The sequence below is a fragment of the Capricornis sumatraensis genome, chromosome 20 (genome assembly GCF_032405125.1).
Source record: "Capricornis sumatraensis isolate serow.1 chromosome 20, serow.2, whole genome shotgun sequence".
Classification (NCBI taxonomy): Eukaryota; Metazoa; Chordata; class Mammalia; order Artiodactyla; family Bovidae; genus Capricornis; species Capricornis sumatraensis.
In genome coordinates, this window is record NC_091088.1 from 50,282,450 (window position 1) to 50,309,450 (window position 27,001).

The following is a 27,001-nucleotide window of genomic DNA, read 5'->3' on the forward strand; positions in this document are numbered from 1 at the left end:
CTTGTGTGCTGGGGCTGTGGCGTATGTGTGCCCAGTTCCCTTCTCCTGTGGCCTCAGGCCCCCGTGTTTGGCTGCTGTCCTCCTCAGGTCTTCAGATGGCTCAGCCCTTGCCTTCCCACATACCCCTGTTCCTCTTCAAACCGTCCCTGCGCTAGCAAGCAGTGCCCTCTCACACTGGGTCCCTTATGCAAGAAACCTGACGTTTACCCTCCAGTTTTTCTGTCACGACTGCATCCAGTCCATACGAAAGCCCCGCAGACCCTGCCTCCAGAAGACTATTGTAGACCTGTCCCTTCATTCTGTGTCCACTGTCACGGACTTATTTCAGGGGATCCTTACTCTCCCCTGACGTCTTCAGAGGCTGGGCCTGCTTCTCCCTTTCCTGTCTTGATGCCCCTCATCTCTCCCTCTTTCCTTAGGGTAAGGGGTAGACCTGTCCCTTGACCTGCCTAGTCCCGCATAGTCTGGCTCCTGCCTCCCCACCAGCCGCCTCTGGCCCCTCTCCCAGCTCCCTGGGTTCTAGTTCCTGCGCCTGCATTTCTGCCTGTCCACCCCCTCCCCGACCCTGCACTTCAGTTGACTGCCTCCTCCTCTTTAAATGCAGCCTCCATGATGATTTCTCAGTTTCTTGGGTGCTCCCTGTCACAGTTCTTTATTTCCCTTGGGACGTGTTTTTCCATTTTATATTTTTCAAATGTTTTATTTGCTTCCCTTTTCAACCTACGAAGCTGTTAGCTCCAAGATTATAGGGACCAGGACTGGTGCTCCACTGTCTATCCAGTGACTCCTCTAACGTAAGACCTCTTTGTGAGCTACATATTTCGACTAAATGAAGAGTTCTAGAAAGAGAGTCAAATGGTTTTAAAATGTGAGACTATTAGGTGCAGGGAGTGATTGGTCTTCATATAGAATTTGTGAAGCTTTGGAAATCTATGACATTATAGCTGCTTAATTTCCTTTAGTCTTGCAGTGTTGGTAAATGTTATAACTCCATTAACCTAGAAGAACAAAAATTCACTGCTTAAAAATGTTATTTGTTGCACAAGTATTATTGCAATAAAAATAGACGTTGAAAAAATTGAAAGACAGTTCATCCTGAATCCTTCCTTACATCTAATAAATCAAATATATATTTTTCTATAATCTCTAGTCCTGATCCATATGTATAGATAACTAGCATTTCATCACAAGACACAGACTAGTCTTCCTGTTTTTCTGTCTTATGTCCTTATGTCTTCTTTTTCTGTCTTATGTATTCATTGTTGTTGTTTAGTTGCTAAGTCATGTCCAGCCCTTTGTGACTCCATGACTGTAGCCCACCAGACTTGTCTGTCCATGGAGTTTCCCAGTCAAGAATACTGCAGTGGATTGCCATTTCCTTCTCTAGGGTATCTTCCCAACCCAGGAACTAAACCTGTGTCTCCTGCTTAGTAGGCAAATTCTTTACCACTGAGCCACCTGGGAAGTTCAGTGTACTCTTCATAAGCATATATTTAATGACTAAACAATAAGTATTTCATTTTTCTGTGAGGATTTCAAAAGTTCTCTTTCTCCTTTAATGTTACAATGTAGTTCTTTTCCTGTTGGTGAGGTTTTTTTACTTTGGTGTATAGGACCACTCAACCAAATAGATACATTTTTTAATTTTGGAAACTTCAGGGGCCAATATACTAGGGTATCTATGTTTTTAAAGCAGAGAAACTTAAAATGTGATATATATATATATCACAGGTAGGTAAGTCTTTTTTGCAGGGTTTTTTTTGACTGTGCCATGAGGCTTGTGGGATCTTAGTTCCCAGATTATGGATTGAACCCAGGCCCTCAGCAGTGACAGTGTCAAACCCTAACCACTGGACCACCAGGGAATTCCCAGGGGGGTTCTTAAATAAGGTAGTGCTATGTTGGGTTTGTTTTCTCATCAGTGCTTGGTTTAGTCTTTCAGAATTTCTGGCTGCTCTCTTCATAATAGAGATAATCCAGAATGACTAATGCTTAGATAGTTTCTTGCTTTATTTTCATTGTTTCTTTTTTTTTTTTTTTTTAATTTTGCTAGTATCTGTAGCATCTTCTTTTACCTACCAGTCATTATTTCTGTTGCAGGCAACATCTAGACTGAGAGAAAGAGGCTGTGATGGCCGCCTGGCGGGAATTGAAGTTCAGCAGCTCTTCTGTTCTCAAAGTGCAGCAATTCCCGAGCACCAGCTAAAAGAACTGAACATAAAAATTGATAGTGCTCTGCAAGTATGTTTTTCAAAACTAGCACATTAATATCTGAGGAATGAAAACAAGGGGAGGAGCTTAAGTTTTGATGTTGAACCAACTGGAAAAGTAATAGGATAGTAGTTGGCTTCATGTCTTTTAATAATTATAGAAATTTACGATTTCTATTTTCACTGGACCGTGTAAGTTTAAAATCTACTATGTAATCTTGATTCTTAAAAACAATTTCTTTGCAGGCATATAAAATAGCTCTGGAAAGCTTAGGTCACTGTGAATACGCAATGAAAGCTGGTTTCCACCTGAATCCAAAGGCAATAGAAGCCAGTTTGCAGGTACGTTATTCCGTCTGGTGGCTCCGGTGAGCTGTGGTGTGCCAGTCGCGCCATCCACGTGAGCCAGTCGTCTTGACAGCTGAGCCGCGGGTCACCTCTCTTGTCCTCTCCACCCATTTTCCAGGGCTGCTGCAGCGAGGCAGAGGCCCAGCAGACAGGGCGGAGGCAGACCCCGCCACAGCCCATGCAGTGTGAGCTTCCCACTGTGCCCGTGCAGATAGGATCAAGCTTCCTGAAGGGGGTCTCCTTCAACGAGTCGGCTGCCGACAACCTGAAACTCAAGACGGTAGCTTCCCATGGGGTTCCTCCAACCCGATTGTGAACGTGAAAATAGAGTTCTTAAGGACACCTGGCGGCTTGTAAAGAATCTGGGTTAAAAAGCAAAACTGAAGCCAGGAGGCACTGACCTTCCTCAGTAAACTGTTGTCTAGAAGCAGACCGGAGTGACGTCCCCCCCACCCCACACACACACATTTGATAGGTCTTTACTGAGCAACCGTTAGTACCAGGCTAGGAGGTTTGACAGCCCCCTAGGTTGTGATAGTAACACAGGACGAGGGGGCCTCGGCTAGAGGATTAAGGGATGTGACCCTTGAGAAGAGGACTTAACGCAGAGAAAGACCTGAAGAATAAGTGTTGGGGTGAGGCTGGGGCTGTGAGACAGCCAGGAAGTGAGAGCCTGTCCCAAGAGCTGAAGGCCTTCCTTAGAGCTGAAGCAGGGTGTCCTCTGGCTATCCAGTACAGTCCCTGGTAGGATTTGGATTTAATTGTCCTGAAATGAGGGCTGGGCTCTTCTAGTTTGTAAAGGTTGTCCAGGTGATTCTAACGTGTAGTCAGACCTGAGAGTCTAGAACAAGGGGAGACATGGCACTGCCCAAGGCTGGAGAAGCAGCCCAGGGAGATGGAAAGCCCCCAGTTCAAGGCTGGTGCCCCACCATGGCAGGTCACGGGATTAGACTGGCATTTCTGAAAGATCCCCCTGGCTTCAGGATAGACTTTTGGCTGGAAGGAGAGCAGCACTGAAGGCTTTTGGCCATGGACCCATCTGGTGATAATGGGAGGCAAGTGGAAGGATTCAGGAGCAATCTAGAGGTTGTAATAAGCAGGACTCCAGGATTAACTGGCTATGAGAGGGAGGGGAAGGGAGATGAGGCCCAAGTTTCTGGCTTGGACAGCAGTTTTAGTGCTGCTTATTAAGGCTTGGCGATAGTCGTCAAAAATACATTTTTGTACGTGATTTTAAGATTGCTTTTGAGATGTCCAAGTGGAGCCATCCAGCAGGCAATTGGATGTATGGATCTAGAGCTCTGAAGTGGGATCAGGGCCTGGGTCCTCAAAGACAGGTGGTCTCTGGAGCCAGAAGAGAGGCTGGGGGAGTCCAGGAAGAGTGTGAAAGGGGTTCAAGGAAACTTTGGCATTTAAGAGAGTGGCCGTGGCTATTTGATAGTCACAGGGCCATACATGAACTTCTTCAGGCCTGTGCTGTATCTGCCACGGTGTACTCTCCGTACAGTACCTTGGTCGGGGTACACTGTTGCTGTGAAGTCCCATCTTGTTGGGAGAGTTCTGGATCACCGGTTTGTTGTGAGAGAATGTAACTCAGGAGTAGCCAGATGGAAGAGATGCCTGGGGAAGGAGCTTGGCAGTTTCCTGTTCTCTCCAGGCAGCACAGTCCCAGCATCTCCCTGTGTTCTCCAGCCCAGAAGCTCCTACAGTAACTTTTGTAAAGAGACTTTCGCCAGGTTAATTTCATTTATGATTTTGTTCAAAGTGTATAAAATAAAAGGTTTTGAAAGTACACTATAAAAATGTTGTTTATGGTTATGCTCTTGGGATGGGCTCTTACTTCCTGGCTGTCTCACAGCCCCAGCCTCACCCCCACACTTATTCATCAGGTCTTTCTCTACTTTAAGTCCTCTTCTCAAGGGTCACATCCCTTAATCCTCTAGCTGAGGCCCCTTTGTCCTGTGTTTCTATCAGAACCTAGGAGGCTCTTTATGGTTAATGTTTCAGTGAAGTAAATAAGAGGAGAAATCTTACCCTAGTACTGAAGTAATTAGGACCATTGTGGAGCGTCCTATGTGCCAGGCATGTGTCAAATGTTCCCCATGTATCGTCTCAGTTAATGCTCACCCATGAGGTGGGCACAGCCCTTTTCCCCACTTGACAGATAGAGGAACTAGAGCCCAAGGCCGCACAGCTAGAAAGTTGCAGACTGGAATTGGAGCTTATGCTGACCACTTTTTCATCCAGAATAAGGATGAAGTTTTCTGGTATTTACTTGTATCAGATAATTTTCTTTCCTTATTCAGAGGGATTCAGAACTTCAAAATTCCTTAGCCAATTTGCATCAGTAGATTGTTAAATAATGCTGTGTTTTGTGCTAGAATAGAAATCACATATGTGTATTAATGCACATGTGTCCATATCTAGCTAGTCACAGGTTTGAGAAAATCAAAATTAAGTGACTTGGGAGAACATAAAATTCTCTTCTCTTGAGGGCTATTTTGTACCTATAAATGCATTTCTGTAAATTTTGGAAACTTGTGTGGCTTTATTTTGAGGTGTGAACTTTCTTTTTATCAATCTGTAGCATACGATGTTGCAGCTGATCAAGGAGGCAGGCTGCTATAATGGAATTACGCCCAGGGACGACTTTCCTGTGACTGAAGTCCTGAACCAGGTGTGCCCATCCACGTGGCGGGGTGCCTGCAAGACTGCCGTGCAGCTGCTGTTTGGCCAGGCCGGACTGGTGAGTGAACACTTGTGAAGGACCGGGGAGAGTAGAGGAAGACATTTTAAGCACGTGAGCATGTGGTGTGGGCTCATGTGTGAAAACATTGGATAATATAAACAGCCCTTTGGTTGCTGCAGAGTTTAGACAAGATGGGAAAGGAAGAGCATCATTAAAAGGTCTTTTTTTGGTCCTTTACTAGATTGATGTTACGTATTTGCAGGGGACCTAGTTGCAAAACGGTGTCTCAGGCTTTCCAGATTTTAAGGAAACCATTACATTAGTGATGATTTGGTAGGCCCTTTTACCTGGCCTGACTCTCCAGGGCTATAGTGGGTGTCTTTCTGTTGCTCAAACACAGCAGCCTTCTTCCTGTCTCAGGTGTTGCCCTTGATGTTCCTTTTCCCTGAGAATACTCCTCTCAGATCTTTGTGTGACTCACTCTTTCTCATTTTCCATATGTCAGCTCAAACATCACCTCCTCCGATGGTATAAGTAGTGCCCCATCCAGTCACTTTGTACCCCAGCTCTCTGTTTATCTCCTTTTATACAATAAAAATAACAACAGCAACTCCAAACTAAGTTTGATCTCTTCACCTTCGGTGAGAAGAATAACTTTTGCCAAATTTGGGTGGGGTTAGGAAATCAACATCTAGATGTCTTTAATTTTTGTTTTTTTTTCACTATTTGGTTGCACCGGGTATTTTGTGACACTCAGGATCTTTAGTTGCTGCATGTGGGATCTAGTTCCCTGACCAGAGCTCAGACCTGGGCCTCCTGTATTGGGATTGCGGAGTCTTAGCCACTGGACCACCAGGGACGTAACAACATCTAGGTTTTTGTCAGGCACCTTTGATCTGTGCACCTTATGTGTTTATCCTATGTTCTAGCATGAAAGATTGCTTTTTGAAGTGTTATAGGTCCTCCTCCAGGAGGTTCTCCTCCATGAGAATCCCATGGACAGAGGAGCCTGGCGGGCTACAGCCCAGCAGGTCACACAGAGTCTGACACGAGTAAAGCAACGCAGCACACATGCATAGCATTTCAGAGATTAAAGGAAGCTAATTAGAGATCAAGGTAATTAAAGAACTGTTTCTACTCTGCTTCCTGCTTTATTCATAAAAGGAGCTGTTGGGAGGATACAGTCCTGTTTGGTGTGGGTGAGCGCTCCAGTGGCCCAGCTCAGGGTAGTGCTTGCTTTGTAGAGGGCCAGGTGGGTCCTGTCCACAGTGTTGAGTTACATTTCCCTTAAAATCTGTTCCTTAGTATAGGAACCCCCGAGAAAAAGAATAAATTGGAGACCCCTGGAGCCCACTGCCTTTGGTAGATTGATCCATATTCCCAAAGACCATTTTAAGCAGCAGCGGCAGCAGCAGCAGGGGAACCATGTCAGTAAGTTCTCTAGAAAGGAGTGTGTAAAATAAGGCAGGAAGACCCAAAGGCAGTTTTGAGAAAACAGCAGTTAAAAAAAAATGTTCCATGTTATTCAGAGAGCAAAAACTTCTTCCTAGTTCTCTGCTCCTTGATCCCAGGGCGCCTTTGTGTGTGACTGATGAAGAAACTTTAGATTACTGTTCTGGGGATGGGAGGAGAGAGGAAACACCTGCTTGTTCCAACAATGGCTGTTACTTGGACAGGAAGTCTTTTCTAAAGGACGCTGCAGACCGGCTGTGGGAGCTCTCTTTACAGCTATGGTAATCGGCTCCATTAGGTGCTGAATCTGGAATCCTAATAAGCAACTCTGCACAGCTTCGCCCTTCCTGAAATAGTACAGATTTGTTTTTAAAGTGTTTTATGATTATTTTCTTACATTTCTTTAGTTATTTGAAAATATATTCATCACTTTGTCACACCCTTTGAATTACAAAGGATACTGTATCATCTGTGTAATGTTGAAGACTCTCTTCAGGACTTCCCTGGTAGTCCAGTGGTTGAGACTCTGCACTTCCAATCCAGGGGCCACGGGTTCAGTCCCTGGTCAGGGAACTAAGATCCCACATGCTGCATGGCACAGCCAAAAAAAAAACCACAAAAAACAAAAAGCTGAAGAAAGAAACAACTCTCTTCCAGAAAGTTCCCTGGTGGTCTAGTGGTTAATACTTTCATAGCTGTGGCCCGGATTCAGTCCCTGGTTGGGGAACTGAGGTCCCACAAGTGCACAGTGTGACCAGAAATAAAACAAGAGAAAATCACTGAGAAAGGATTGGTTCTGCATTTTTCCTGAAGTAATTCTGTTCTTATTGATGGTTGAGGATAAAGTGGCCTTAACAAAAAGCCTCACCATCTTCTGGCTCATATTTGGTCATGACACGTAGGCTGCTCTAAAAGCATTGGTTTGATTTTTAATGACATTTTTACTTCTTTCAAGTGAAAAAATACTTAGATGAAGGAAACAGAGTAATTCCTAATTAACATATTTACAGCTTGGAAGAAGTACTAAAAATGATAGTAAAGTTCAGTACATCCTGCACCTAGAATGCAGTTTCTGTTTTTTTGAAGTATTACTGCTTTCAGTCGTCTTTATTCCTTGCTGCTGCCTCCGTGGGATTCCTGACTGGCCTGTGTGTTTCTGTGTTGCCAGATAGTTTGCTGTCTTACCAGAGTCACTCAGCATTGATAGGCTCATGCATTTGATTTGTTTATGATCCACTTTTCTCTTTGAAGGCTGATTGTTGTTTTTGTTTCTCTCTTAGGTGGTAGTTGACACAGCACAGATCGAAAATAAAGAAGCCTATGCCCCCCAAATCAGTTTAGAAGGCTCCAGAATTGTGGTTCAAGTCCCATCCACATGGTAACATGACTCTTACGCTAACGCAGGCCTAAGCTTTGGTTGATGTTTGCACATCTTTGGAAAGATTGCATTGCTTGTGACAAATTTGTTACTGAGTCCACAGCTTTTGAACAGAGTGTATCATTTTCTTTAAGTCACCCATCATTTCTCTGAAGCTGAGTATAAAACATAGAATTTCTTCTCCTTTGTTCCAGCACCAACCCTGCTGACCTAGAGGTCATGTCATCACACGCCCAGTGTCACTGAAAATCTGGAGGCAGACTGAGCTATTTCATTTTTAATTATTTGCTTATATTTATAAACTAATGAAGTATTCTTAATTTATTCAAACAAAAGCCCCTACAGATGAGAAAGAAATGGGCAAAGCACGTAGACAGGTAAATCAGAGGCGACATGGTCAACGAAGGGATGAAGAACATGTACAACCTCACCTAACAAAGAAAGGAAGGCAAAGCAGAAAGCACAATGTCATTTTGCCCATCATGTTATTAAATTGTTTTAGAATAACAGTACTAGGTTTGGTCCAGACTGTACAAAAACTGGCACAGATGTTGTTGAATAAATCACACAGCCTTTCTGGAGGGCAGTTTCATTTGTCAGAAGCCTAAAATAAGGGCTGTGACCTCAGCAGTTCCACGTCTAGGGATTTATCCTTGTGATGTGCCTACAGATTCAGCACAGTTTCATTAGTAAATAGGAAAAATTAAACATATATTGGACGACTTTTGCTATTAAAATCATGGGCAGAATGAATATTTAACTATATAGAAAATGTTTGAAGTAATTAGGTCGGAAGAGATAGTAAGGAATATTGACACTATTTGGGCTCGTGTGGACTAACGTGGTATTTGGGTAATGCATTTGAATTGTATTTAAACCATTTCTTCTTGAAATGCGAAGGGGGTCCAGTGGAGATTCTGCTTAAAGTTTTAGAATTTGTTAATATATCAAGTGTGAAAGCAAAAGTGTTAAGTCACTCAGTCATTTCTGACTGTGACCCCATGGACTGTAGCCCAGCAGGCTCCTCTGTCCATAGAATTTTTCAGGCAAGAATATTGGAGTGGGTTGCCATTCCCTTCTCCAGGGGATCTTCCTGACCCAGGGATTGAACCCGGTCTCCTGTATTGCAGACAGATGCTTTACCATCTGAAGGGTTGGTGATTCACATCATGTCCCAGAATCTCCCTTCTGTGAGTTTCTCCATAAATTTCTAAATTTAATTATTAGTTAATTTATATTCATGTATTCATTCCTATCAAACAGTAGATTTTTTTTTTCTGGACTCAGCTTGCAGGATTGTAGTTCCCTAATCAGGGATTGAACTCTGGCCTGCAGTAGTGAGAGTGTGGAGTCCTAACCACTGAACTGGCAAGGAATTCCCCAAGCAGTAGATTAAAAGCTCACGTTTTTGTAAGAGTTTTGTTCCTGAAATTGTTTTCTAATTCAGGTTCTTACTGAAAAATACTAAACTTAACTAGGATTCTCATTTTAAAGAAAACATTTCCAACTCTTGGATAATTGGGTAAATATAAACAGCTGGTACTAAAATGGTTAACAATGCAGTTTACTTCCAGAACTCTCCCTTTTTGATTGATTTCCTTTGTAATTCATTGCCCATCCTTGAAAGACCTCACAGACTACAGAGGCTCCTTCTGCTGGCTACTTTTGGTAAAAATGGCACAGTTTTCATGTTTTTGTTTCAATTTACAGAATATGTGCTTGTTGAGAAGAACTCAAAAAGAAGTAATTGCTTTACTTCAACTTAGAGAAAGTGAAATTATTAGCACAACTAGTCAAGAATTTATTATTTTCTTTGCTTTTAGCATAATGAAATATCTAGATTCTTTTTCTCCTCCCAAAAGTAGTATCTTACTTAGATTTTTAAACTGTCATATTTAAGCTGTTACCCATTCTTTCTTTCATCAAATATTTACTGAGTACCTAATATGTGACAGACACTGTTTTGGCTCTGGGAATTAAATCAGAAGCAAGACAGACAGGGTCCCTGCCCTTAATAGAGCTGGCCTTGTAATGGCGTGGGGGTTGGGGAGGGGACTGCTAATAAGCATAGGAGTTAAGTTCAAGCGCTGGCAAGCGTATGAGGGGAATAAGAGTAGAGTGACATCATCTGTTAGAGAATAACAGGTAGAGGTGGCAAGAGGAAGCTATTTTGGATGAGGAGGTCAGTCCTGAAGGGTCTCTTTAAGGATGTGACATTTGAGAGGAGCCTGCCACGCAGAGAGCAGATGGGGAAAGCATTGCAGGCAGAAGGAACAGCACATGCAGAGACCTGAGGAGTGTGCTGGTGTGACTGGAGGTATGCTGGGTGGCGGTGAAGGCAGGAGTGGAAGCCAGGACTTGCAGGGTCCCTGGGGGACTAGAGTTTTATCTAAGAACAGGTAGAAGGTTTTAAACCAATCGGGGTAATTTGTCAAAAAGAATAGGTTTAGTTTCCTCAGGGGATTTTACTAATCAGTTCTCAAGACTGATGAATAACATAAAAATACCATTCTGTTGATTTTTAGAAAGAAATAATTAGTATCACCAGAAATCGTAGTACTTTCTGCATGACCAGAAAATGCTCACTTAGTGGGTGGACATGTGACCAGCCAGATCACAAGCAGAAGTTGGCTTGAGAACATAGAGCAAGTATGTCCTAGAGATCAGTGATTCCAGGCTGAGAGAATCAGGTGCATGGACCTCAGCCAGGTCCACTGGCCAGGATTCTCTCCTAGGAGCCCAGAACCTCGTCGGGTGCTGGCAGAGCTTGCCTTGTTGCTTGCTTTCTCCGGGGTTTCTGAGACTGGCCAGCTCACACCCTCACATATATTTCTTCTCAAGCCAAAGTCACACTGGGGGATGCTGCCGCCTCCTTAGGGTGGCTTCGGCAAGTGTGATTTGCATCATTTAGCTCCCATAGCACTCAGTAACAGATGGCATCTTCCTGGTTCTCTCTCTCAGAAAAGGCCTATTGATGGAGGTGCCCCAGGTGGGCAGTGGGGACCTGAATGCCAGCGGGAAAGCGGCTCTCAAAGGGGAGCAGTTCAGGCAAAGGCAACAGCATCAGAGATCCTGAGATGTGAGCAGATCCAACATATTCAGGGCGTATGAGAAGCCTCGTGGTTGGGACACCATAAAGAGGTGACAGTGAAGAGGATTGTGTCCAGAGAGGCAGGAGGTCCGGGTCACAGAGTCTTGAGCGCTGTGGTGAGGGGTTTGGATTTTATTTCAGCCACAATAGGATGCCACTGGAGGGTTTTGCACAGGGGAGTGGTGTGTTCTAATTTGTGCTAGAGGAGGCTCACTCTCTTGCTGTGTGGAGGAAAGTCAGGGCTGAGGCTGGTGTAGGACAGTGAAAGGGCGTTAGGACACCTGGAAGGCAGCCCCTGCACCGAACTCTTCTCTTCCTACTAAACAGATTCTAGACAGTTAGAAATCTGTGGAGACGCCAGGCCCTGTTGTATTGCTTCCCCTTTCTATTGTGGAGCAGCAAGCCCCAGTGTTAGCCCTGTCAACCTCTAAATATTCTTATGATTACTGAATATTTCTTTGGTGCCAAAAGTTGTGGCCTTTTGTATAAGGCCTGCTTGAAAATTGGAACCCTGTTGTGGAGAAGAGCAGCCTAGACTCACGCAACTTGATTGGTGCCTGCTGCTGCTGCTGCTAAGTCGCTTCAGTCGTGTCCGACTCGGTGCGACCCCATAGACGGCAGCCCATCAGGCTCTCCCGTCCCTGGGATTCTCCAGGCAAGAATACTGGAGTGGGTTGCCATTTCCTTCTCCAATGCGTGAAAGTGAAAAGTGAAAGTGAAGCTGCTCAGTCCTGTCTGACTCCTAGCGACCCCATGGACTGCAGCCTTCCAGGCTCCTCTGTCCATGGGATTTTCCAGGCAAGAGTACTGGAGTGGGTTGCCATTGCCTTCTCCGATTGGTGCCTAGGTGCCTGAAAGAAGACCCGGCTACCATGTCCCTGCTGCAGAGAAGCCTAGATCCCGAGAAGACGCTGGGCCTGGTGGATGTGCTCTACACTGCGGTGCTGGACCTCACCCGCTGGAGGGCAGGGAGGTGGGTGTCCCTGCCGAGGAACAGTGTGACCACTTACAGGGTCATGTGAGCTCATGTCACTCATAGTATGTGAGTAAATAAGGCGAGAAGGGGAACTTTGGGTCAACTTGTTATTTGGAAATAATTTCAAGCTTACAGAAAACTTGCAGAAATAGAACAGAGAATCCCCCTTTATTTACCCAGACTCCCCAGTTTGTGAACACTTTTGCCTTCATTTGTTGTATCATTTCAGAGTTAAGTCCATCAAAAGGATTTTAACCAAGCTCACATTCTCCCTATGAACTCAGAGCAGAAAGGTGTTTAGAAAATTTACTTATATCTTGCATTAAATTTATTTATATCTGAAAGTGCTGACAGTTGCAAGATTATCTATTTGTGAATAAACTTTAGAACTGGTAGAGACCTTGAACATTTAGCCACAGGCCCTCTGCATGTCTTCATTCCTGAGCACACAGAGGCCCAGAACAGCAAGGTGACCTAACCAGGGTCACTGCAGCCATCACCTGCCCAGCTCCCCACCCCATGCCCTTTCCATCTCTAGGACTTTCTTTCAGTACTGGAAAAAAATATGCAGAAAACTTTGGAAGTAACAGCCCTCTGTTCTTGGCACTGTCTGTGAATTACCTTCAAAGACAAGCCGGGCTGCCTCGTGTCCCTGGGTCCTGCCCACTCACCCCTCTCTGCTGTGAGGATTAGTCTGTTGACCCTCTGCTGGATCTGCCAGGCTCCCCTGTCATCCAGGGACACAGCCGACCTCTGCCAAATGCATCTCCCACGCTAGACTAGGCGTGCTTTGCTCTCCTGCATTGCAGTCAGAGGGTTTCACTCAAAAATCCTCATGCCAGAATCCTAATGTAGTTTTCATGGCCCTGTGTTAGACACGGTGAAAGTGAAAGTGTTAGTTGTTCAGTTGGCTATGGTAGATGTTTTATAATAAATATAGATAGTAAGTGCTTAAATTATGTACTCTTAAAACTTTGGAATGTTTATGAAATAAATGAACCCAGTTCCAAACAAAGAGGTCTTTTCATTCTTAAAGTCTTTCTTGAACACCAAAGCAATCCCATTTTATTGTCCAGTTTGTATATTTGTCTTTTTTTAAAAAAATACATTTCCCTTTCAATAGGGAACAAGCTTTACCCTGCATACAGATCCAGCTTCAGAGGGAGATCTGTGATTTTGGAAATCAGGCTGACTTGCCTTCTGGGAATGGGAACAAGTCTTCAGGTGGCCTGCAAAAGACATTCTCCAAGCTGACCTCCCGGTTCACCAAGAAAGCTTCATGTCCCAGCTCGAGCAGCAGCACGAGTTATTCCATTCCAAATACCCCTTCCAAAAACATCTTCATAGCTGGGTGTTCGGAAGAGAAGGCCAAAATGCCCACTAATATGGATTCAAGGCTACAAAGCATTTTGAACATTGGTAATTTCCCTAGGACTGCAGACCCTTCACAGTCAGCTCAGAATTCCAGTAATCACATGGCCAATGGTTTTCTCCTGGAGAGGCGTGACAACTTCCTGCAAGGGGATGATGGCAAGGACGAGAAGGGTATGAATTTGCCAACCGATCAGGAAATGCAGGAGGTGATCGATTTTCTCTCGGGCTTTAACATGGGCCAGTCACACCAGGGCTCCCCGCTGGTGACACGGCGTAACTCTGCTGCCACAGCCATGGTGACTGAGCAGAAGGCAGGAGCCATGCAGCCACAGCAGCCATCACTGCCAGTGCCCCCACCACCGCGGCCACCCCAGGCCGGGGCGCACACACCTCTGACACCCCAGCCGGGCCTGGCACCTCAGCAGCAGTCCCCAAAGCAACCGCAGCCCCAGGTCCAGTACTACCAACACCTGCTGCAACCTGTCGGACCTCAGCAGCCCCCGCCCCAGCCCCGGGCCCCTGGGAAATGGGTACCTGGCTCATCCCAGCAGCCAGCGCAACCCGTCGGAGCTGGTCTGTCTCCCCTTGGCCAGTGGCCTGGCATATCTGATTTCAGTTCTGACTTGTACAGCTTGGGTCTGGTGAGCAGCTGTTTGGATGATGTGATGTCGGAGGTTTTGGGACAAAAGGCACAGGGACCTAGAAATAACACCTGGCCAAACCGTGACCAAAGTGATGGAGTCTTCGGGATGTTGGGAGAGATTCTGCCTTTTGATCCTGCAGGTATGTGACCCCCCTCCCCACCTTGGAGTTTTAGCTTAAATAGTATCACCAAGGACTTTATAGGGCCTGTCTGCCATGGCCTTCCTCGTGGGAGGCAGTGACTTAATCCCCTTTAAAGACCCTTTCTCACTGTCTGATGGCAAGTATGGGGCAGCTCCAGCAAAGGGAGGAAGCAGTAGTTAGAATGAGTCTGAGAAGGTAAGTGGAACTATTTTCTTACTTTGTAGACGACAGAATTGAGGCTAAGAGAAGCTGAATGACTCAAAGTCCCAGTAGTCAAGAGGGCTCGAATCTGAGCCCTCCCATTCATGGCAGCCAAAATGACTGGCCCTTCGTGGGCTTCTTTTTCCCTAATTACAGAACCTGTTCTGCGATTCTCTTTTCTTAAAGTCTAGAACCCCTGAAAGGTGGTAAAGCATCCTCCTACCTTCATAGAATTTGGCTTTTCCTGGCCTCCATTGTGAAAGTTCCCCAGAGTTATCTTAGGAAACTAGAAAAAGAGTTTAGAAACAAAACAAAAGTAAACTAGGAGGAGGAGTTAAGGATAAAAGTTGTTCTACACCTGAAACTAAAATGATATTGTAAATTAGCTATACTTCAGTTTCAAAAAAGGATAAAAGCCAAAGCTAAATAAATTTGAAAGAAAAATATAGTAAACATTATAAACAAATCTAAAAGAAAGGTCTTTAGAAAACCGATAAAATAGAGAAGCCAATTTATTATAATCCTGATTAAGACAGAGCAAAGAAAAACAAGATTAGGAAAGAGAAGGATAGCTACAGATATAGGAGAGATTCAGAGAAGGCAGTAGCAACCCACTCCAGTACTCTTGCCTGGCAAATCCCATGGATGGAGGAGCCTGGTGGGCTGCAGTCCATGGGGTCGCCGAGCGTCGGGCATGACAGAGCGACTTCACTTTGACTTTTCACTTTCATGCACTGGGGAAGGAAATAGCAGCCCACTCCAGTGTTCTTGCCTAGAGAATCCCCGGGATGGGGGAGCCTGGTGGGCTGCCGTCCATGGGGTAGCACAGAGTCGGACACGACTGAAGTGACTTAGCAGCAGCAGAGGAGAGATGAAAAGAACTTTAAGGGTTTCCCTGGTGGTTCAGTGGTAAATGATCCACCTGCCAGCGCAGGCAACACAGGTTCAACCCCTGATCTGGGAAAATCCCATGTGCCCCAGAGCAACTAAGCCTGTGTGCCACACTACTGAGCCTGTGCACCGTAGAACCCGTGCTCTGCATCAAGAGAAGCCACCGCAATGAGAAACCATGCACCACAGCTAGAGGGTAGCCCTTGTCGCAACTAAAGAAAAACGTGCATGGCAACAAAGACCAAATAAATAAACTATTAAAAAAAAAACTAAGCCATTATCACATATGATGTGATGACACCATACTAGAAAACTGAATGGAAAATAGAATCTCTTCTCACAAAACATACATGATCAGAATTGCACCAAGTAGTGGAAAACCTACCCAGTCTATTCCAGGAAAAGAGATTGGAAAGGGAGTTACGAAGCCAACATGATTTTACTGTAAAAATGAAACTTTTTATGAATGTAGATAGATGCAAGAATATGTAGCAATATATCAAAGGAGTTACATCTGGTTCACTTTAGCAGTATAAGATAGCTCAGTCTAAGGAACTCAGCTCCTGTACAGTAATCTGTTATTTCACCCAGTAAATGAGAAAAATTCATACAGCAGAGGATGCCATCGAGACATTTGGTAAAAGACACCAGCAGTTCTTAAGTAAACTCAAAACATGAATAGAAGGAAATGTCTTGAATATGAAAAAGATTACCTACCAGTAGCCAGTAGCAAGTAGTACTTTGTACAGTGAAACAAACTCATTCCAGTTAAATCAAGACCCAAACAGTGTGGCAAATGATACTACCAGTACCATGTGACTTTGTCTTGAACTTTCTGGCAAATGTAGCAAGACAAAGGAAAAAAGTGGTATAATATGCGTTAGAAAAGAGATTAAAAAAGCACGTCTCTGGGACTTCTTCCCTGGTGACCAGTGGCTAAGACCCCGAGCTCCCAATTCAAGGGGTGCAGGTTTCATCCCTGGTCAGGGAACTAGACCCCCATGCTGCATGCAAGGTACAAGATAAATAGATACAAATTGATCAGTTTTTACTCTCATTTAGCAAATGTTATATGGAAGTGAAAAATAAGGACCAGAAGAGATTTCCGACCAGTATACCCAGCATTATCTAAAATTAAAGGAAAGGAATTTTTCCTTATGTCTTCTCAGAATTCCTCATACTGCTGCGTGTGCTCTTTTGTTCTTGCTCCCCTTGTGTGGGTGGATGTGGGGCCCCTACCTTGGGGAAGGTCTAATGGTTCCATGCTGCTATGGAAGAGCAAGCTCCTCTAGCCACCACCAGTGGGGGCTGGTGTGGTACATTTTTCAATCGCTGAGAAACAGTGTGTACATTTTTTGACAGTCCTATAATTAAATCCAGAGTATTAATGGTGTTTGGCAGAACTTTATCATCTTTAATCTCTTCTGGGGCCCGAGCAGCCTGTATGTCATTAACCTAGGACTCCTACTAGCTTGTCCTTCTGGATATCCCTTTCTTACCTTCAAGTCCTTCATGTAGCTTCCTGCAGATGCCACCCCATCAGCATAAGGTCTACGTGGCTCTTAAATAGATGGGGAAACAGTGGAAACAGTGTCAGACTTTATTTTTGGGGGCTCCAGAATCACTGCAGATGGTGACTGCAGCCATGAAATTAAAAGTCATGACCAACCTAGATAGCATATTCAAAAGCAGAGACATTACTTTGCCAACAAAGGTCCGTCTAGTCAAGGCTGTGGTTTTTCCAGTGGTCATGTATGGATGTGAGAGTTGGACTGTGAAGAAAGCTGAGCACCGAAGAATTGATGCTTTTGAACTGTGGTGTTGGAGAAGACTCCTGAGAGTCCCTTGGACTGCAAGGAGATCCAGCCAGTCCATTCTGAAGGAGATCAGCCCTGGGATTTCTTTGGAAGGAATGATGCCAAAGCTGAAACTCCAGTACTTTGGCCACCTCATGCGAAGAGTTGACTCATTGGAAAAGACTGATGCTGGGAGGGATTGGGGGCAGGAGGAGAAGGGGACGACAGAGGATGAGATGGCTGGATGGCATCACTGACTCGATGGACATGAGTCTGAGTGAACTCTGGGAGTTGGTGATGGACAGGGAGGCCTGGCGTGCTGTGATTCATGGGGTCGCAAAGAGTCGGACACGACTGAGCGACTGAACTGAACTGAACTGAACTGAAGGGCATTCTGGAAGGATGAATTCCAGAAGGCGCCCTTTCAGGCAGGGGCAGCTAGAACCAAGTGCGGCCTCTGCACAGGCACACGCAGCCCCTGCGCGCCCTCTTGTGGCCATCTTCGTGCAGTACACATATGGCAGCTCCCAGAGAGCAATCTAAGGATTGAGCCCTGGTATCTTTCCCACCTTGAAGCTAGAAAGTATTCACTCATGAGTCATCCTCAGTTTGTGACCTACAGCCATTTTCATACTGTGTCTTTTTGTTTGACTTTCTCTAGATGGCTTCTTTGCTGTTTTTCTTCCACTAGTACTGGCCTGCACATCCTTACTCAGTTCTGTCCAATATGTTTCCATCCACCTCTTCATACTTTCATAAATTTCACCCTACTCACTATCACTTTTACGATCTTCAGGCTGAATTAGCAGGGCTGCCTTCAGTATCCAGGAGAATATTGGATCAGACTTGAGCCCAAGGGGGAAGACCAGGTATTCTCTATCTGGCTGACCCTAATGCTTTGATAACTTTCAGGTTATCTCTTAGTTGAAGTCATCATCTGATCCTCTTAGTTGTTAAGTGTGTAGCTCCAGACATTGGAAATGTTTAAAGTAACTAGTATTTGTCTTTCAAATTTAGCCTTGGCTACAGCAGACCTTTTTATTCTCTGTCTTTGTGCACATTCAGCTTGCCCTGCCCTAGGCAAACCCCTTCTCACAGTCCCTATGCACACACCATTCCCCGTCTTCAGACCTGTGTGCTAAAAGCCCCACCTCACCACAGTAGGCTTCTGAGCAAATTCTACAGCCCACTCTAGGCCGCACGCCTGGCAGCCCCTCACCACTCATCACTGCGTTTGTCAACAGGACACCCTCAGAAGGTAGGGAAGGAAACAAAGAGGCCAGTTTGGCCCCCAACCCTGTTTATTACTCTGTCTTAACACAGTGGGTTCAGATCCCGAGTTTGTGCGCTATGTGGCAGGAGTGAGCCAAGCAATGCAGCAGAAACGGCAAGTCCAACATGGTCGCCGCCCAGGCAACCCTCGGGGCCACTGGTCACCCATGGATGATGCCCATCGGACCTGGCCGTTCCCAGAGTTCTTTGCAGAAGGGTGAGTGCTGGGTGTGTGGGCGGGAAGCTGAGTTTGGCATCTGGGCGTTCTGCAGGGGACCTTGGTGTATACTCTTACCAGGCCATTCATTTCTAGGCCCCCATGTGAGAGAATGGCACACAGTCAGATCTTAGGAGTCAGAGTTTCGTGACTGACTAGAATGCCGCGTGGCATGTGGTGTCCCTGTACATACACCATTGGTATGAATTGATGATTTCTGAGACAGGCTCTTCTCCCCTGGACAAAGATCTTATTTGGTTGTGTTTAGGACATAATTGCCTATTCAACACAGCCTTTAGCTGAAATGAGCATGGTGATGAAACCTGTGTCATTTATGGAATGTGATCCTTATGGCCTACAAAAAAAAAGGCAAAGGTGTACAGTTTATGGATTTTCATCATAAAGACCTTTGGGGGAGTGATTTTTTTTTTAACACCTCTTATTGCTCCCTGATTAATAACTCCGCACAGCTGAAGACCATCTCAGCTTTTTGTTTGCTCAGACATGAATTGCATATATACACCACAGCTTCTGAGGCATTTTTAGAGGAAGGAGAGAGACAAGGGACCACTATTGGGTTGTGAGATAAGAGCAAGGAAAAGACTGTTCCCTGAGGGCTGGGGTGGGGGTGGAGGTGGGCCTGGCCTCGGGCTGTCTAACTGGGGTCCAGGCTTGCTGCCTGAGGCCTGGCACCAGCTTCTCTCTTTGGCTTTCAGGGATGGCCTGCACAGCGGCTGGGCAGGGGCTCAGGGAGACTCAGCCAGCTCGAGTGATGAGACATCCTCTGCCAATGGAGATAGCTTGTTCTCCATGTTTTCAGGGCCTGACCTCGTTGCTGCTGTCAAGCAGAGAAGGTATGAAGAAATCTTTAAACCAAAGAACAGAGGGTGCATGAATGTGATCCACAGCTTAGTCTTCTACAAAGCTCAGTAGCCCCATTGTTTCCAGGTACCCACGTTGAGAGAGGGAGAGGACCTCTTCCAGTACTGTCTTGCTGAAGCTTGGGTGGTGGTGTAGAGTTGGGCTGAGTTTTTATTGGGAGAACAGTCTCACGCTCATGGTAGCCCAAAACACCCGTATGACAGGCTAAGAAATATTACGGAGAGCAGGGTCTGCTGAGGCTGGTCTGCACCTTGTAGGTGACAGGGCTTTCTGTGGGAGGAGCAGGGCCAGGACAGCCAAGTTCTGATCAACTCACCAACAGGCTTTGCAACCCCAGACATGGGCCTGGCTCCCTCTTACCCTCAGTTTCTTCATCAAAGGTGGAACTGGATAAAAATAACCTCTGAATGGTATTTCAAAGTTGGAAAAAGCAGTTACAGAGTATATTTGGAGCTAAAGTTTTCAAGTGTAAGTGTTAGTTGCTCAGTTGTGTCTAACTCTTTGCAGCCCCCATGGACTGAAGCTCTTTAGGCTCCTCTGTCCATGGACTTCTCCAGGCGAGAATACTGGAGTGGGTTGCCATTCCCTTCTCCAGGGGATCTTCCTGCCCCAGAGATCAAACCCAGTTCTCCTGCATTGCAGGCAGATTCTCTACCATCTGAGCCACCAAAGGCATTATAAGTTTTCAAAAGTAGTCACAAAAATGAAAACGGACCCTGAAATAAGAGAAGAATTTGTTTAGAAAGAAATGGAGAGACTGTTGTGGATATGAGGAAGCAGAGGCCTGCCGGGTAAAAAGGACATGAGCAGGAATAGAAAGCACATGGGGTCGCCTGGGCGTCAGAAGTCATGGGCTCGTGTGATGGGACCAGGGTCCGTCGGATAAGAGTGGGGAGCAGGTAGATGAAGATGGAAGGGCACCTGAGTCACGCAGACTCGGATGCACAGAGGAGTCACTGTGGTGTTGGCAGGGATTGCTGACCCAGGCTGGGGTGCATTCTCATGCCTGGCCCTGGGCTTGGCATTCACATGCACTTCCTCACTTAATTATCGCAAACACTGTGCGTGTTTACTAGGGCTACCATATCAAAGAACAACAGACTAGGGAAGTATTTAACAGCAAGGATTTTTCTCCTAGTTCTGGAGGCCAGAGCCTGAGGTCAAGGTGTCAGCAAGGTTGCTCTCTTCTGAGGCCTGTCTCCTTGCCTTGCAGCTGGCCCTCTTTCCCCTGTGTCTTACATGGTCTTCTCTCTGTGCACCTCTGTCCGGATCTTCTTTTCTTATAAGGACAGCAGTCATATTGGATTGGAACCCACCCTAATGACTTCATTTTAACTTAGTTGTTTAAACAACATATCACTAAATGCAGTCACACGCTGAGGTACTGGGAGTTGGGGCTTTCACGTATGAATTTGGGTGGGGGAGGGACACCTTCATTTATTCTGTAGCTCCTATTATGTACCAGGCTCTGGTGATAGAGCAGCAAATAAATCAAAGTCCCCTTCTTCGTGAAACTGATATTCTACTGAAGGAAGGCCGATAAAAAAATCCAGTATGTTGGTTTGGATTAGGTTCTATAAAGAAAAATAAAGCGGGGTCTGAGGGCAGAGAATGCAGGTGACAGGTGGATTTCCTGTGTTCCAAATGAGAGTCAGGGAGGCTTCTGATGAGCAGAAAGCTGAACAAAATGATGGAGGAAGTGGCAGTGGGGTATGTGGGAGAGAGAAGAATCAAGGGTGAGATGCAGGGTTTTGGCCTGAGCCTCTATGTGAAAGGGGGGTGTCATGGACCCTGATGTGGAGGCTGCGGGAGGAGTGGGAGCCTTGAGGAGAAGTGTAGACTGGAAATCAGAGAGGCTGGCTAGAGGTCCAGCTAGTCACCACCTCAGTGAAGGCTGCTGCTGCGCACCGGAGCGCTGATAGACTGATTTACCTGGCTGGCTGCTGCTGCGTCTGCTTTTTTCCTTCCACTTAATAACACATTTTTTCATGTTAGTGGTAAAACTAACAGCTGTTTTGTTTTTTTTTTTTAAGTCATCTGTCTCCAGTGCATGGTAGTCAGTCAGTCTGTATCTATTGACTAACTTAACAAAAGGCTGGAGCTGGCGGACTCAGCAGCTGAAGCAGCTGGTGCCAGTCCTCATGCCCGCCACCCCCCACCCCCAGCCCAGCCCTGTCACGGCCTCCAGAAGGGTACCACACCATGGAGATCCACCTTTGCCCCCTGCACACAGTGGGCCCAGGGCCTCCCCACCCAGAACCAGGGCCTAGAGACGCCCACAGCAAGCAGCTAGGTGTGCCCTGGAGGGGGCCGGGTGGCAGGCAGCTGCGGCCTGAGCTCTGGGCTCTTTCAGGAAGCACAGCAGTGGTGACCAGGAGACCAGCACGCCGCCCTCAGCGCCTCTTCTCACTGCAGCGGAGGACGTGAACCAGGTATGTGGGCCCTGCTCTGGGCACACAGGGCTGGCTTCATGGGTACGGACCATGGGCTAGGTTCCAAACCCTTAAGTTTTAAGAGTTGTGTGGGGTTCTTTGTGGTGAACAACTCTTCCTATGGTTTTTGTCTAAATGATCAGCCATCTCAGCAGACTCAAGAGCCACGTGCAGAGGAAGTTCTGGGGCTGTGCTGTCCAGAATGATGGCCATTAGCCCATGTGGCTACTTAAGTTGAAATGACCTAAGTGTAAAGATTGAGTTCCTGAGTTGCGCCAGCCACGTGTGGTGAGCAGCTGCTGTTCTGGGTGGCGTGGATGGAGCGCGCCTGTGGTTGCGCGCTCCGCTGGGCGGCGCTGCTCCAGGACTTTGGGAAGGGCTGGGGCTCGCACCCTGTTTCCTTGGTGGGAATAAGGACCGGAGACCGGGGGAGGTGGGAAAGGAGGATCAGTTGCCAGAAATGCCACTAAGAATCGTCTTCTGTCTCTCAGGATAACAAAACCAAAACGTGGCCGCCCAAAGCCCCCTGGCAGCACCCTTCCCCGCTGCCCAGCACCCTGCCTGGCCCAAGCGCACCACTCTATGCAGTCGCCAGCCCCGGCAGCCAGTGGAGCGACCCCATGCAGATGCTGCAGTCCCCGGTGTGGGCCGCCACCAGTGACTGCAGTGCCGCCTCCTTCGCCTACGTGCAGCCCCCGCCGCAGCCCCCGCCCCCACCAGCGCACAAGGCAGCCCCCAAGGGCTTCAAGGCCTTCCCTGGGAAGGCTGAGCGCAGACCGGCCTACTTGCCCCAGTACTGACCCCGGGCCTGCCTGCCTGCCCGCCCAGAGCTTTTGGGGCCAGGGGCCCCAGCCCAGGGCTGACTGGCTGGCAACAGCCCCCCAGAGGACCAGTGTACCCCTGTCCCAGGCAGGGATCCTTGGGGATGGAGGTGGTTGGCAGCTCCAAGCCTTTAAGGCCTGGCTTCTCAAAACTCTGGAGGCATCAGATACCTGGAGGGCCAGATGAAGATGGAGTTTTCTGACTCTCCTCAGGGAGATGCCAGGGGATGTTTGAGTTTAATAAGCACCTCTGGTGATTCTGATGCAGGTGGGCCACTGGCCACACTTTGAGAAACACAGCTCTCAAGTTTGTAGACCCCACTGTGTGTGTTGGGAAGGTGTTGGGGCTGAAGGCTGAGAGCAAAACTGACCATTCTTCTGAAACCTTCCCTTTCCCTCCTTAACACGTTGAGTGATGACCACACCAATCACTGTATTTTATAGCTATTTTTCATATAGGTTTTTAGTTAAAATATCTCCTGCCTAAAATGCATTGAATATTTTAAGATAACAAATAGAGTGGCTGGAGGTTTTTCAACACTATATTTAAGCTTCTATGAACTGGGCAAAGGATAGCATATTTGTGATGAGAAGCAATCACCTGGGTTTTCTGTAGATGGACAGCCCCTCGCCACTCCCAGCAGCACCCAAGGGGTGTGACCTTTACGGGATTTACAGACGCAGGATCATAGCACTGATGGTGCGTGGAGATGAGCCTGCTGGCTGCTGCCCGTGTGCAGGATAAAGCTACACCTTCTGCCCTCACATCTTTCCACACACGGCCAGAGGCTTCGACACGGTTTCCTAGCGTGGGGGGTGTGGTCGGGGCTGCAAAGAGACACTTGAAATTGCAGTAACATTGTGAGCTGGCTCAAGACAAACCAATTAAGATGTAGATAGGAATTAATTTAACAGTTTTTCTTTAAAGAAAAAAATAAACCACCTCATTTTCAGTTAACATGTGCTATTAAATAGATAACATCCTGTGGATTTAGGGATATTTTTCCAGCCAGAATGGATCCAGAAGAATTGAATGGTGCTTAAATTGAGAAATAATAAATATATCTATATAGACTAGACATATCCCACTGTATATTAATTGAGGTTACAGAAGTTCTTTATATAAAACTTATTTAAATTTTTCATATTTCATCTTTGAAAAAGTCTAATTGAGAAAAATCATAATATTTTCTGGTATGAAAGTTTGACAGTATTAATATTTTTTTTTATATTTTCTTAAATCATTAAACCATTTTAATATATGTTAACTACTAATAAATGGTTTATTCTTTCTAACTCCATATAAGCTTTTCCAGCAAAGATTGTAATAACACAGTTATGTTCTCATTTTTCTATGAATATAAGTAAATTTATATTTAAAAATACCAAAAAGAATATATATATATATGATGTATGTAGACACACTAATTATAGAGGACCCTTAGGGTGTCTGAGCCCAGCCATCTGAATCTTTAGTACTGTGGTGCCAGGCTGTCTCCAGGCCTCGGGTGTTGTCTTTTGTGCTGAGTGGGGATGTCAGTGCTGCCTGTAGTCATGATCCTTTCACCGTGGGTTCTGAACATTCACCTCACCATGTTTACAGAGAACTATTTTGTACATAGACTTTTCAGGCACGTGCTCTGCACCGACCCTGCGTGGCTCTTGTCCGTGTTAGCTGTCCCTGTGTGTGCGCTAACGTCTGTTGAAGTTATCTGTGGCTGTTTCCTTGTGAGATAGTTTTCTCCTCTCCTTCAGTAATGTGTCTCCAGTACCCCATGTTTCGAGTTCTATTGTCCTGAAGTACCCTTGTTTTAATAGTGCCTCCCCAGAGACCTCACCCTGGACAGAGGTCAGTCCTGTGTGCTCCAGCGCAGGTGACATCCACATTGCTAACTGCCACTTTCCAGTCTCTTTTTCTCGATTAAGGAAGACATTTTGTAATTGCGTCTCCATGGGCTGTGAGACTGTGGTGAAGCTGTTTGTGTAGTCTCCTTGTGGGTGCTGTGTTCTCAGCACCGCCTTGCTTTGAACACTGGTAATTCCAGGTGCTGCGCTCGGCAGAGGGGTCTCGCCAAAGCGCATGTGTGTGCGTGTGTGAGTGTGTGTGTCCTTTGTGTGGCCAGGCGTGGCTGCCTTGCTCGTGTGACTAGTTACAACGCTTCCAAACTGGAACTCTACATTTTGTATCTTACTTTTAAAGCTCCTATAAGTAAAATAACTATTGGCTTTATTAAAATATACCTTTAATAATTTTTGGATCTCTGTCTAAAATGAACTGCAGCAGATAATCATGCCAGAAGCCCCGTCTGATTCTTTACTTTGAAAAGCTGCACACGAATAGGTTTTCAGGTCAGCCTGTCCTCTGATTCTGAGCCCTTGCAAGGGCTTGTAATACCTTGTAATACCTCTGGGGGTATTAGGGTAAGCCGGGGCAGGGGGGTGCTGGCGCACAGAAAGTGGGACAGCCTACCACATCTCTCCTGTTGGCTTCCCTGAGGCCAAGCTGAAAGGGCCTCTGTGTGGTCAGAGCCACTGTTGTGGTGAAGAATGCAGACTCTCCTTGGGTTGTGGTCTGCCAACACACACATTCCACCAAGTGTGGGCACTTGTGAGCTGCCCAGCCAGCCTTTCCAAGAGGCAGACCCAAGCAGGAGGTCTCCCCTAACTCCGCCAGACACCCGCCATGTGGCAGACTCTCCCTCACAGGGACAAGAAGGACTCGTTGCACTGGGGGGAGCCATCCTGCTGCGAAGGGAAGGCTGTACAGTGGGAACCACCGAAGGAGCGGGGGCTACAGGGGAGCCTCAGCTCATCGTCACTTACAGCAAGACAGCATTTGGTTGGAACTTCTCCATGAACTTAAGAAAACGGGGTAAATGAGTGTGAATATATAACCTACCAGTACAAGTACCACTCTGGCTTCTTTCTGCGGAAACTCCCAGAAGCTGAGCACGGGCACATTAAATACACCTCAGGACAAGGTTGCTTAGTAGCAGCCATGCTGTATGAGTATTGCTAAGGAAGACACTGAAAGTTCGTATTAAAATGCTAGCCAGAACATTTTATAAATGTTAAACGTAACATTTATAAATGTAAATGGTTATAAATGTAACCATTTATAAATTGCATAAAATGTGAACACATTTTATTCATATGTGTTCCTATTTAACATTAATACCCAGTGCTGTTCTCCAGGCAAGAATACTGGAATGGGGTTGCTGTGCCCTCCTCCAGGGGATCTTCCTGACCCAGGAATTGAATCTGAGTCTCTTACATCTCCTGCATTGGCAGGTGGGTTCTTTACCACTAGTACCACCTGGGAAGCCCATATTCTTGCCTGGAGAATCCCATAGACAGAGAAGCCTGGAGGTCTACAGAGAGTCGCAGAGTCAGACACAACTGAAGTGACTTAGCACACATGCACTCACACACATGGTCCTGTTCACTGAGTTCTAATTGACAACAGTGGTGGAGACAGGAGTCCTGTAAACCCAGCTCCGTCCTGAATGGGTGGGGATGGAAGCAGACAGATGTTCACCAGAGCCTCAAGATGGTCCCTGGGGGCTTTGGCTCAGCTGAGAAATGGAGGACACACAGGCAGGTCCTTATGAGGCTGGTGACCCTCCTTTTCCATCTGGGGTTCCTGGGAGAGTGGGCATCCAGCTCTGGGAGTGTAGCTGAAACTCTGCATCCCAGCCATGGTTCTGGGAAAGGACGGCCCACTGTGTGACCCTTCTCGTGATCTGCTTCCTGATGTGGATTCAAGAATAAACCCTGCCAAAGGTCAGCTCCTTGATTCCCAAAAAGACATGTATGTGGACAAGTGACTGTCAGGGTGTCAACCACATGTGCCCAGGAGTCTGAGGAACCTCTGGGGCCAGGCTCTTGGAAGTAACACAAACAGATGGCCTTAGGATCCACAGGGGTTGGCTGGCTGGGCCCAGGCCTCTGCTTGTCTGTGAGGGGTCTTGTATGTGGGCCTAGGTGAGGAGGAAGGATTGTTTCTCGAGTGTCATGTTCATTTCAACATTTACTATTGTCACGCTCCTTGCTAGGATAGGAGCCAGGCTGCATAGAAAATGAAGTCTCTGCCCATAAACTCCAGAGAAGGCAATGGCACCCCACTCCAGTACTCTTGCTTGGAAAATCCCACGTACGGAGGAACCTGGTAGGCTGCAGTCCATG

At 46.4% G+C, this 27,001-nt stretch overlaps 1 protein-coding gene across 1 annotated transcript in view; it reads left to right on the forward strand.

The window, feature by feature from the left end:
- GARRE1 (granule associated Rac and RHOG effector 1) overlaps positions 1-25,005 on the forward strand; it is a 74,677-nt gene extending 49,672 nt beyond the window's left edge. The window contains exons 4-14 of the mRNA XM_068991732.1: positions 2,101-2,241; positions 2,457-2,552; positions 2,677-2,838; positions 5,146-5,304; positions 7,980-8,077; positions 12,016-12,141; positions 13,268-14,301; positions 18,516-18,681; positions 19,398-19,535; positions 21,917-21,995; positions 22,487-25,005. Coding sequence (XP_068847833.1) covers positions 2,101-2,241; positions 2,457-2,552; positions 2,677-2,838; positions 5,146-5,304; positions 7,980-8,077; positions 12,016-12,141; positions 13,268-14,301; positions 18,516-18,681; positions 19,398-19,535; positions 21,917-21,995; positions 22,487-22,795 — 2,508 coding nt within the window. The 3' untranslated portion in view covers positions 22,796-25,005. The remainder of the gene's footprint in view (positions 1-2,100; positions 2,242-2,456; positions 2,553-2,676; positions 2,839-5,145; positions 5,305-7,979; positions 8,078-12,015; positions 12,142-13,267; positions 14,302-18,515; positions 18,682-19,397; positions 19,536-21,916; positions 21,996-22,486) is intronic.
- Positions 25,006-27,001: the final 1,996 nt, after the last annotated feature.